Source organism: Lemur catta, chromosome 1 (assembly GCF_020740605.2).
Source record: "Lemur catta isolate mLemCat1 chromosome 1, mLemCat1.pri, whole genome shotgun sequence".
Taxonomy (NCBI): domain Eukaryota; kingdom Metazoa; phylum Chordata; class Mammalia; order Primates; family Lemuridae; genus Lemur; species Lemur catta.
The window spans coordinates 162,350,714-162,363,460 of NC_059128.1; the positions used below are offsets into that span (position 1 = coordinate 162,350,714).

General features: G+C 40.8%; 1 protein-coding gene across 2 annotated transcripts in view; it reads right to left on the reverse strand.

Annotated features, from left to right (window-relative positions):
- Window positions 1-7,442: 7,442 nt before the first annotated feature.
- The window catches only part of PLCL2 (phospholipase C like 2), a 179,276-nt gene continuing 173,971 nt past the window's right edge, over window positions 7,443-12,747 (reverse strand). Inside the window, exon 6 of one of the 2 annotated variants that reach the window (XM_045538253.1) lies at window positions 7,443-8,324. In XM_045538253.1, the coding sequence (XP_045394209.1) occupies window positions 8,145-8,324 (180 nt within the window). In that variant the 3' untranslated portion in view covers window positions 7,443-8,144. The remainder of the gene's footprint in view (window positions 8,325-12,747) is intronic. The other variant, XR_006731663.1, reaches the window with a different exon arrangement.

The window sequence follows — 12,747 nt, forward strand, 5'->3', positions numbered from 1 at the left end:
TTTGAACATAGGAATACAGCTATAGTGTTTTAATATCCTTGTCTATTAGTTGTAACATCTGTGTCAATTCTAGGTTGGTTTTAATTCCTAGATTTTTCTCCTCATTACAGGTCATATTTTTCTGTGTCTTTGCATGCTTATTAATTATTTTTGGATATGGTTATTAATTTCATCTTTTTTCATCCTGGTCAGTCAAGCAGTTCAGTTATTGGAAAACAGTTTGATCTTTTCATGTCTTGCTTTAAAAAATTTTATTTATTTATTTATTTATTTATTTTTTGAGACAGAGTCTCACTCTGTTGCCCTGGCTAGAGTGCCGTGGCATCAGCCTAGCTCACAGCAACCTCAAACTCCTGGGCTCAAGCAATCCTTCTGCCTCAGCCTCCTGAGTAGCTGGGACTACAGGCATGTGCCACCATGCCTGGCTAATTTTTTTTCTATATATATTTTTAGTTGTCCAGATCATTTCTTTCTATTTTTTAGTAGAGATGGGGTCTTGCTCTTGCTCAGGCTGGTCTCGAACTCCTGACCTTGAGCCATCCTCCTGTCTCAGCCTCCCAGAGTGCTAGGATTACAGGCGTGAGCTACCAAGCCCAGCTTCTTGCTTTAAAAAATTTTAGATGAGACCACAGCACTGTATAGTTTGTGGCTAATTACTACCCACTACTGGGACAAGACCCTTCTGAATACTCTACTAAATGCCCTGTGAATTATGCGGATCTCCAATTGATACTGTCCTGGCCCTGTACGAAAACTATGTACTGTTCTAATTCATGCATTCTTAAGGAGGGCAATAGTGCCCTCAAAGGGACAAAATTTAGTTTTTAGAGAGAAATTTTTATTCTGTATGAAACAGAGATATACATATTATCGGTATCATATATATCATATACAGAATGTATCACAGATACATTAATATCCATGGTATTAAAATTTCATGAGGGAGAGTGATTATGAAAAAAATGTCTAAAATGACTTTTTAGGGGATTGATAATTTTAAAGAGGTTGATTGTTGCTCAATCATTTTGAGTGGCTCTTTTCTGTGTCTTAGGTAGTTTTCTCACATGTGTGCTGATCAGTACTCTGCGGAATACTGTAAGGGCACTCTGTAGACATCTGTCCTTCCTTTGTGCAGCTCGCTCCTCCTGGGCACTCTGTCCTGAAAATTCTAGCCATCTTGGCCTTCCAGGTCTCTCTGCACCATTGCTTCAACTCTGGGGGTCTTCTAGGTTCTGTTTGGTTTTCCACTCGTTGCACCATGACCTGGAAACTCCTTCAAGGTAATAAGCTGGGGCAATCATAAGGCTCGCTTCATTTGTTTCCCTTTTCTAAGTCATCATTGTCTTTCTAAGCCTAATGTCCAATGTCTTGAAAACCATCATTTCATATATATTTTCTGGTTTTGGTTATTTTATGCAGAAGGGGAAATCTGTTCTCTGTCTTGGTGGAAGTGGAAGTGAGCTATATTCACCTTAGAATAGCACAGGTTTGGTGGCATGGGATCACAAACATTTCCTCCTGTATAGGTTTGGCCACACTATTTGTGTAAAAACTTAATTCGTATGCAACCATAATATTATAAAGGCTTGTTATTAACTTTATAATTTTATAAACAATTTTAGAAAAGTATGAAAAGTTTATAGTTACAGAACAGAGTATTAATGGTATCTAGAGACCTTGCCAATGTGGTGGGTAGGAGTGTGGTGGTTGGTAGTTGCAGGTGCAGAGGTTGTGGAGGGAAACAATGGAGAACACTGATTTTCTGATATACACAGTAGTTGATCAAAGTATTATAGTCAACAATTGATGCATCAAGAAACAGTTTGAAATATACTGCTAAAAGTTATAAAGGTAAACCAACAAAACTGAAATGAAAATATTCTTACCAGGGATTGGGAAGGGAGGGGACAAGAAAGAGAAGTAGCAGTGAAATGAGCCCCATTTTTCATCTTCCTTCATGTGAAGTCAGTAGTTTTTTTTAAAGTTGATCAAGCAGAAGGCAGAGGTATCGGCATGTTGTCTATTGCTGCACTGTCCACGATGGTGACCACTAGCCACATGTGGCTAATGACTTACTGAAAGGTGGCAAGTGCAACTGAGGAGTGGAATTTTTTTATTTTATTAAATTTTTATTAATTAAAATTTAAATTTGTAGACACATATGGCTAGTGGTTATCATATTAGTGCAGATTTAGATGTTTCTGTCATCACAGAAAGTTCTATTGGATAGCAATGGTCTAGAGTTTGGTGACCATCATCAGAAGAATCAAAACCAGAAATGATTAAGCATGGTAAGTGCTTAGCACTGGGACTTGGGAAAATGGGGTTGGGTGTTACTCTTCATATCATCCCTCCTTTATGCTTTGAATATTTAGTGTCTATATTATGTCTATTTAATATGCCCAGAATGCTCATCTCAAAACCTGCCATCTCAATGCCACAACAGTCATTCCCAGAGGATTTTTACAATGATTTTCAGTTTAGAGTTTTTTGTGACACCTTAAAAATACTTTGAGATGGGAAATACTGCTTTTTATAAATTAGGATAGTTACATTTAAACATAAGCTATTCAGCTGTTAATCTTTATTTTCTACCTAACATCTGTGGCTTTGATTGAATAAAAAATTATTCTAGATAGAACTGTGCTGATAGAACTGAATTGTTATTCATCACCTTCCAGGCCATAGCTCTACTGTTGTTGTTGTTTTTTTTTTTTTTTCAGACAGGGTCTTGCTGTGTCACCCAGGCTGGAGTGCCATGGTGTGACCATAGCTCACTGCAGCCTCAAATGCCTGGCCTTAAGCAATCTTCCCACGTCGGCCTCCCAAAGTGCTGGGATTACAGACGTGAGCCGCTGCACCTGGCCTCTGCTTCTCAAATATTCAGTGCTTTGACTTCGCTTATCCTTAATGAGCTATACCTTTCCTTGACAGTGAAAGTTGGAGGAGGGCATTTCTGGTGGCACCTGCCTCAGAGGAGGCGGCACTGGCCTTTGGCCATTCTGGGGAGCGGGAGGAGGGCAATGTGACGGGCATGTGCACTTCTTAATTTACATCATCTGCATTTGACTTTTTTGGTAATGAGCATGCACTTCTTTTGTAATTAAGTAAAACCAATTAAACGTAGATTAAACACAATAAAACTAAATGTTTGGTAATAACCTTTTGGGAAAATGAGACCAAGATCCCTGAGAAGCCCACTGAGCCCTCTGTGAGTGGCCCCAGCCCTCTCTCTCCTTCCCTGCACACCAGGCTCACTGCCCTTCCTTTAGGTCCTCAAGCGGCCACTCTCCCTCCCGCTGCTGGCCTTGCAGCATACTGGGTCTTGGCCTAAATTGCCTGAATTGTTTCACCCCCCCATGACCCTTTTCTTTGGGGTAGGGGGACGTAGGGAGGGCATATTTGTCTTCAGATCTCAGCTCCAATATGGCTTTCTCAGGGAATTGTCTGTGGCAGTTTGTATTTTCCAAAGAGAGCCTTGCCAATACTTCCTATCCCAGATCCCCTTCTGCATCGTGACCTTGCTGATCCCCCATCCAGAGGAGCTGGGTTCTCTACCCCCTTGAAGCTGGGCAGGATTTAGGGACTTGCTTGAGCAATGGAAGGCAGCAGAGGTGACGTTCTAAGAGACTTCCCAGGATTGGCCTTAAGGAGCCACAAGAAGACTATATGCTCACCCTTGGGAGGCTCACACTCTGGACGGTCCCCCTAGGAAGCCAGTCCTACTGTGAGAAGTCCAAGCCCCATGGAGAGGCCATGCGCAGATGCTATGGTCACAGCCCCAGAGCTCCCTGGGGAAAGCCATGCGAGGGAACCCCTGGCATGTCCAGTCCAGCCAGATGACCACAGACCCCACTGACATCTGCCAGCAACTGCACGAGAGACCCCAAGCAAGAGGCACAAGGGGAGTGCAGTCAACCCACGGAGCCATGGGAGATAACAATAAATGACTGTTTCAGGTTTTAGGGGTTGTGTTATGGAGCAGCAGATGCTCTGTCCATCTTCCCAGGAGAGCTGAGGCCTCTCGCAGCCCCACCTTTCAATAACAAATGGTAATAATACAAGTCCACCATGAGCCAGGCACTGGTCTGAGTGCTTCACAAACACCATCTTACTCAGTCCTCATAAGACCCCTGTGAAGGAAAGAAGCATTTTTAAAAATTCTTCTAAAATTACCAAGGCAGGATAAGAACACGCCCCGCCTCAATACTCAGCTGGGATGTGAATCGGGCAGCCTCTCAGCAGGGCCCCTTCATAGCACTTGCCGTGGTCTTAATTGGACCTGTATCTTTGTAATTATTTGGATAAATGTCTGTCTCTTCCCAACCACACTGTGAGCTCCATGGGGGCTGGGACCATACCTGTTTTTGTTCGGGGTGAATCCCTGGTGTTTAAAACATGCCCAACAAAACTAGGGTGAGTAATCTCAGTGGCTTCTAGGGAGCTCACGTTCAGCATGAAAGAAGAATAAAATGCCAACTGCCTCATTATTCTTTACAACATAGTACTTGACTTGTAGTTTAGAGGTGAAATACGTATTTGGAATTCAAAAGAGTGCTTGGGAATATAGGCTTTGGAGCACTCTGTGACCTCGGTTAAGTTAATTAACCTGTCTTAAATCTTAATTTCTTCATCTATAATATCAAGTAAATACCTCGCCAATTGTTGAGAGGAAGAAATGATATATGCAAAGTGTCTTGAACACAGTCCTTGCATAAACCCAATGAAGAGTCTGACTGTTAAATACAACAAATAGAAAATTCTTCAAACGACAGTAAATGTTAAGTCTGCTCATATCAAATATTAGTTAAGACATGAGCAACCACTGAAAATGGCAGATAGATCCAGCTTGGGCATTCTCACTCGGGTGAGTAAATCAGAGCTAAAATTTGCATTTATAACTTTTTTAAACACTTGATTAAAGATTCAACAAATTCAAAGTACCTCAACTCAATGTACTGAACGAGGCCACATAATGAAGATTGCACGTGGAAACCTTTGTCCGCTGGACGGCTTCCCCCGGCTGTGTTTGGCAGCCCCCACTCCATGTGGGCAAGGAAGAGCCTCCTCCCAAGGGAATACCTACCACCCAGCCTAAGCAGACCCTGGCCCTGGGTCGCACCTGCCTGAGATGGAGGAGGTAAGCATTTGAGTTTACATGACTTCTTTCCCATTATTCAGAAACCGTAGCTGCTAAAGGCAGGAAATAGACCAATATGTACCATGGTTTAAGCAGCTGAGAGGGCAAATTTCATATGCGTGTACAAAGAGGAAGCAGAGTGTAGCGTGTTCATGATGCCTCGGGATTTACTCTGTGGGCTTGACGTCAACATGACTGCAGGAAACCTGACACTGGGCTTGATCTGCACTTTCTCAGTGTGACTTTTTATTTCCCACTGAACTGACCGGGTATTTGCCACAGTTTCTGTGCATTTTTGTCCAACTCTTCATTTTCCTGTGTCCACAGCAGAGATTCACCAGTTGTTTTGATGCTACCTCTGATCACACATTCTCTCTGATTGGGAGTGATGCCCAGTGAGTGTGTGTGTGTGTGTGTGTGTGTGTCCAGTGTGATCTATGTACACACTGGTCAGTTTCACAGAGAATGATTTGTATTTACAGTAAGTCACTTAAATGGGTGCTCCTCCATTTAAGGAATTAGATGACAGAAGGAAGCCAGCACGTCCCACCAGTTGTCACTATAACGTATGAAACCCAGGAGCAGGGACCTCATTTTCATTTGATCAGTGGGGGTCATAAGGCCTCCACAGGTCCAGTCCAGGGTGGGCCAATCAGTCCTCACAAGAGAAAACTGTTTGTAAAGTCCATAAATAATAATCTTGGCCTTAGCCAGTTTGATAAATGTTTCCTGTTTCCATTGAAGGGGGAAAAGAGAATAGAGTAGCTCAACTGGCTGTGAATTCGTGCCCTGCTGACCTGGGTCACTATCATCAGTGCAGGATGGTGCATTCACTGGGGCGGGGGTGGGGTTCTAGACAAACAGGAGAAACACTGCAACTCTGGGGACAACTCCCCAGCAGGTATACCTGCTCTTCCCATCACTTGCTTATTCCTTTGAAGAGATGGGTTAAAAGAAGGTTGACGTTTTAGTGTGGAAAGATGGAGCAAACCCTGGGCTGGGTCCAGTACCAACATTACCCCTAACAGAATTTGCGACATCAGGCGTGCATTTGATGTTTCTTATCTGCAAGTTCTGCATCTGCAAAAGAGAGTGTCAGGCTGAATAATCTCATAGATGCCTTCAGTTCTAAAATCGTTGATTCTAAGCCTGTATAAAAAAACTACAACAAATTACATGTGTCTTGCTATCAGAGTCATTCAAGTCACATATTACATAATGCCTGTAATTACTAGAAATGTAGTGATTTTTTTCATTATATTTTAAAAATAGTTTTTTATGATTTCTGGATTTTCACTTTAAATTGAATGTTGCTATTTATTAATACTTACCAGCTAAATTCAAGGATTGCTAACAATGATCTAAGTTACACATTATTTTATTTCTCATCCTATAAATCCACTTTTAATTCTATTATTTTCTATCCATTTTTTTCCTCCCTGTGTAGAGTTCATTTCTGAGCTAAGAGCCTAAGTTATTGGCTGGCAGTTAGCTGGTGTGTGCAGGGCTATTATCCAATTAACAGATAAATTTATTTTCTAACTGGAATTATATCCAGGGGCCAGTGGGGATGAGTACTTTAACTCAAACACACTATTAGAATGCAAATGACAAGAAGGGAGCAAAGGAATTGTTTTTTAAGAGGATCTTTAGGAGCCTGGGCAGAAATAAATGAAATATATTAGCCTGAGAATCTCCCAGAGAGGAAATAACCAGGAAGACACCTCGTTGAAGATTACACATATTGGTACTTACTGGCTCACATACCTGAATCACTGAATAGAAAAAAAGAGGTGGTTGAAGATTGTAGACAGCTTTTACTCCTCCAAAATTTGAAAGCAATAGTTAAGATAATTCATTGTCTTTTGATACTGCAAAGTTTTGCTGATTTTGAAAAGAAAAGTTTGGATTAAAAACTCAGCTTTTAATTACCTTTCAAAAGTGAAGGAGAAACAAACATTTTCTAAGACAAACAAAACTTGAGGAAATTTGTTGCCAGGAGACCTGCGGGAAAGCCACGCCCACTTCCGTGTGCAGCTGCCTTGACTCAGGACTGGGCACATTCTGCTGAGTCAGCAGCGCCAGGAGGGCCACCGGGTGCCTCGGGTCACCTCACAGTCAGGGCGCTGACCTGCCTTAAAGTGTCAAAACCTCACTGAAAGCAAAAGAAAGCCAAGGCGGACAAGCAACTTATTTCTGACAAAGCTGTTCAATAAGTAATTGGTTACTCTTAAGAATAGAATATTTTGAACGAGAAAATCTAGAAGTTAAAGTTTCATTAAAAGCACGTACTGCTATTGGAGAAATATCATAAAACGTCTTTTTAATGTGAACACTACTTCATACAATGAAAAACTATTTACAATGTGTTGCTTCCAGAATGGTGGCTTTTACATTGTGTATCTACCCGCGTGCTGACACAGCAGGCGTCTCCAGCCGGGGAGCTTCAGTCCAATTGCACGTCGTCCTTGTCCTCGATGGCTCTCCAAGGTCCTTGCGGATTCAGGGAACCCGTCCACTTACATTCTCCTCAGTGGGTATGGCTCAGCAAGCATGCTACCAAAATCACCTATAACCCAGAGACTCTGGCAACCGCACACAAGTAAAATGCGTAGATCAAGTTTTTTTCTCCAATAAACACTAATTTGATAATCCAATCCATTTCCATCTTAAGAAATTGTTTCACTTAGGAAAATATCTGTTTCTCAATGGAACTAAAGTGAATAATCTGTTCTTCTTCATAACTGGAACCGAGTTAGGATGTCTTTGTATACAAATATAGCATATTTTGGCCGGGAATATAATTTCTTATTAAAGAGTTTATTTGCCTTCACACGCAGGACTGCTACATACATTCACAGTTTTAATAGACTGTAATTAGCTATTCCAGTTGTGCTTTAAAATCCCAAATATGATTCTCATTAGTGAGTGCAAAGCAAATGTCCCATCTGACTACAGTTGGTCCTAGAGCTATAAACTCCGTAATGACGTAGGGCGAGTCCCCTCACTCTCCAGTTTCATCGTTTGCTTTTTCAGGTATGACCTCCAGGCTCCGGCGTGGCTTCTGAACATCGGCATTTTCAGTGCCTGGCTTATTCAGTCCACAGGACACAGCAGCAAAATGGATTTGTTTCAGGTTCTCCAAAGTCTCATTCTTAGCGTATTTCAAAAGATCCGCTTGTCCCTGTAACAAAACATGCAATTAAACAGTATTAGTTGCAACATAACTCACTACTATACTTTAACAATACAGATCTTCCACGGAAAGGGAAATATTTTGATTCTGCAAGAGGACATGTTTATTTCTTATTGGCACTGCATCTGAACAGGCCAGTTTTAATTCAAAAAATGAGTCTGTTTTCCTGGTTTCAACACCACAGTCCCAGAGTAGCTGCCTTTTTGGCCCTTTCCATTTATAAATCTCAATTCTTGTGTGCATGGATTATTCCTGTCCATTCTGGTTAAAATTACATCTTTAATTAATTGTTTGGCCAATCTTGTTTTTTCCTTTTAAGGTTTGCTTTTTTAAAAACCTTTTTATTTTTGAGTAAGTTCACACAAGGATACAAATATAGTGCAGGGAGGTCTTGTGCATCCGTTCTCAAATTTCCCTCGGTGGTTACATCGCACACAACTATAGTACAATATCAAAGCCAGGACGCCCACAGAGGCACAAAGTGTGCCTATGCTTCTGTGTAACTTTACCACATGTGTGGATTCATGTAACCCCACTGCACTCAAGACGCAGGACGACCCCATCGCTACAGAGCTCTCCCTTGTACTGCGGCTTTACAGTCACACCTGTCCCCTCCCTTTCCCCATCCCAGACCCTGGCAACCACCAGGCCGTTCTCCATCTCTGGAGATTGGCTTTGAAGCCCACACAGCCTCTGATACGTGCTGGCAGACATAGGCACACCCAGGTCCTCACTGAGTAGTTCCACTCTGGACAAACCGTCTTAGCCAAATTTAACTTTCTTTTATGAGGTCTGACCATCAACTTGACATATACGCAGCCTAACACGTATAAAGGTCAGAAAATGGTGGGTGGACTCAGAGCCTGGAATCTGAGCTGATGATGGGCGAATGCAGGTTGTCAACCTCGTTGTTCTTGACATTCTGGGCCAGAGGATTCTTTAGGTGGGTGTGTCTTGTGCTAGATATCTTAGGGTATCTAGCAGCACCCAGGCCTTTACCCACTAGAGACCAACAATATCTCCTCAACTGTGACAACCAAAAATGTCTGCAGACATTGCTAAATGTCTCCTAGTGGCTGAAACTACCCCTGGTTGGGGACCGCTGGGCCAATGTATCAATGATTTCAAGATTGTTTAGCAGAAGAGATGATGTGATGCTCCATTGTAAATTGCAACATTCCTACTGTGGTTTTTGTTCTATTTTTACTTTCAAATTAAATCTGCCTTATACTAACGGTCCTTTTTACTTATACTATTACCTTTCCCTTTTTTCTTATTCTCCTTGATCGCTACTTTTTTCCTTTTCCTCAGGCTCTTGATTTAGCCTATTATTTTCTTTATGGTTCCTCTATAGTTTGTCTCTTTGTCATACTTACATCTCCTTTCTCCCTTTTTTTTTGATCTCCCAATGTGTGTCTCCTTTAAAATATTACTGTCCAACGAGAAGCTGGGGCCAGCTGCAGATGAGTAAGGACTTACCTTGGCAGGTAACTGGTCTAGATTAATCAAGTTTCAGCCACTGGTGAGAACAAATTGCAAGGCGATTTTAAACCACCATGAGGTCTGAATCCACAGAATGGTTCGCTGCTTACCACTTACCATATGTGGTTTTCTTGCTTTAGAGACCTTTAATTAGTAACTATATATAGATGTTCCATTGCTTAGTTTCACTGAAGGAGCTTCATTTTTATTCATTCTTACTAGTCACTAAACTCATATGCTGAAAATTTAAGTTGTAAGGTCTTTGTATATAGATATAGTATATTGTGTCAGGAATATAATTTCATGTTAGAGTTTATTTGCCTTCACAAGCAGAATTGCTAATACATAGATGTTCCATTTGTGTTTTAAAATTCCAAGTATTATTTTTTTAATTGGTAAGCTTTAGTTTTTAGAACAGTTTTAGGTTGACAGCAAAAAAACCCCGAGACACTATAGAGAGTTACCGTACGTCCCCTGTCCCCCGACCCCTCACACAGTCTTCTGTAGCACTGACATCCTGCACCACAGTGGTGCACTTGTTACAGTCCATCAACCTACCTTGACACATCATTATCACCTAAAGTCCACTGCTTAAATTAGGGCTCACTCTTGGTGTTGTACATTCTATGGATTTGGATAAATGTCTAATGACACGTATCCACCATTACTGTATCACATAGAGTATTGCTGCTGCCCTAAAAACCTCTGTGCTCTGCCTAGTCATCCTTATCCACCCCCAATTCCTGGCAACCATTGATCTTTTTACTGTCTCCATAGTTTCGCCTTTTCTACAATACCATACAGTTGGAATCATACAATATGCAGTCTTCCCGATTGGCATCTTTCACTTAGTAATATGCATTTAAGTTTCCTCTGTGTCTTTTTATGGCTTGATAGCTCATTTCTTTTTAGCACTGAATATTATCCCATTGTTTGGATGTACCATAGTTTATTTATCCACTGAAAGACATCTTGGTTGCTTCCAAATTTTGGCAATTATGAATAACACTGCTATAAACATTTGTATTCAGGTTTTTGTGTAGACATAAGTTTTCAACTCATTTGGGTAAATACCAAGGAGTATAATTGCTGGATCACATGGTAAGAGTATATTTAGTTTTATAAGAAACTGCCAAATTGTCTTCCAAAGTAGCTGTACCATTTTGCATTCCCACCAGCAATAAATGAGTTTCTGTTGCTCCACATCCTCACCAGCATTTGGTATTCTTAGTGTTTTGGGTTTTGGCTATTCAAATAGATGTGCACCAGTATCTTATTACAGTTTTTATTTGCATTTCTCTGATGACATATGATGTAGAACATCTTTTCATATGCTTACTTGCTATCTCTATATCTTCTTTGGTGAGGTGTCTGTTCAGGCTTTTGGCCATTTTTTAATCAGGTTATTTCCTTAATGTTGAGTTTTAAAAGTTCCTTGTATTTTTTTGGAAAACAGTACTTTATCAAATGTGTCTTTTGCAAATATTTTCTCCCAATTTGTGGCTTCTCTTCTTATTCTCTTGACATTACATTTCACAGAGCAGAAGTTTTGAATTTTAATGAAGTCTAGCTCATCCATTCTTTCTTTCCTGAATTATGTTTTTGATGGTGTATCAAGAAAGTCATTGCCATACCAAAGGTCACCTAGATTTTCTCCTCTGTTATCTTCTAGGAGTTCTACAGTTTTGTATTAAATCTTTAGGTCTATGATCAATTTTGAGTTAATTCTTGAGAAGAGTGTAAGATCTATGCCTAGATTCATTTTTTTTTTAATTGCATACGGATGGCAGTTTTCCTAGCACCATTTGTTAAAAGACTATATTTCTGGGCTTTCTGTTCTGTTCCATTTATCTATTTGTCTGTTCTTTTGCCAATACCACACTGTTTTGATTGTAGCTTTGCAGTAAGTCCTGAAGTCAGGCAGTGTCAGTCCTCTAACAAAGAATTATTGATTTGATTTCTTTAACAGATACAGGACTATTCAGATTATCTATTTCTTCTTATGTGAGCTTTGGCAGATTGTATCTTAGTTTTGGCAGATTGTGTCTTTCATGGAATTGGTCCATTTCATCTAGGTCATCAAATTTGCGGGCATAGAATTGTTCATAACATTCCTTTATTATGCTTTTAGCATCTATAGGGTATGTGGTGATGTGCTTTCTTTCATTTCTGACATTAGTAATTTGTGTCATCTCCCTTCTTTTTATTCTGAGTTAGCCTGGCTAGAGGCCTATTGATTTTGTTAAAGTTTTTGAAGAACTAGCTTTTGGCTTCATTGATTTTCTCTATTCATTTCCTGTTTTAATTTCATTGATTTCTGCTCTAATATTATTTTTATTAATAAAAATTAGTGGGTCCTTGTTTAAAATTCCTACCTGGTACATCCTCTTGGCTTTCACATGTCCCAGACTGAGTTCCTGATATTCTGCTACTGCCCCTACACCAGCTCCCCCTCAGTAAGAGCAACTCCATTCTTGTAGTGACTTGGACCAATGACCCTGGTGTCATCACTGAGTCCTCTCTTTCTCTCCCATCCCTCATCTTGCCCATCAGTAGTTCCTCTTGTCTCAATTTTCAAAACACACAGATAAGGGTTCTCACCACTTCCTACCAGCCTCACTGCTACCATCACAGTTTAAACCACCGTCATCTTTCTCTGGCTTTATGACAATATCCTTCTGAGCTCTTCCTTCTTCTCTTTTTTCAACGTGACAGCGAGAAAGCTCCAATGAAAACACAGAACATGACTTCTACTCTGTTCAACACCCTCCAGTGGCTCCCCAGATAACTCACGGTGAACGTCAAAGTCCTTGCCCATGGCCCTACATGACCTGCCCCATAGCTGTTCTCATCCCCTTCATCTCCCCTCGTTTACTTGGCCTCTATTACACTGGCCTCTTAAATGTTCCTCACACCCAGCAGGTCCTCT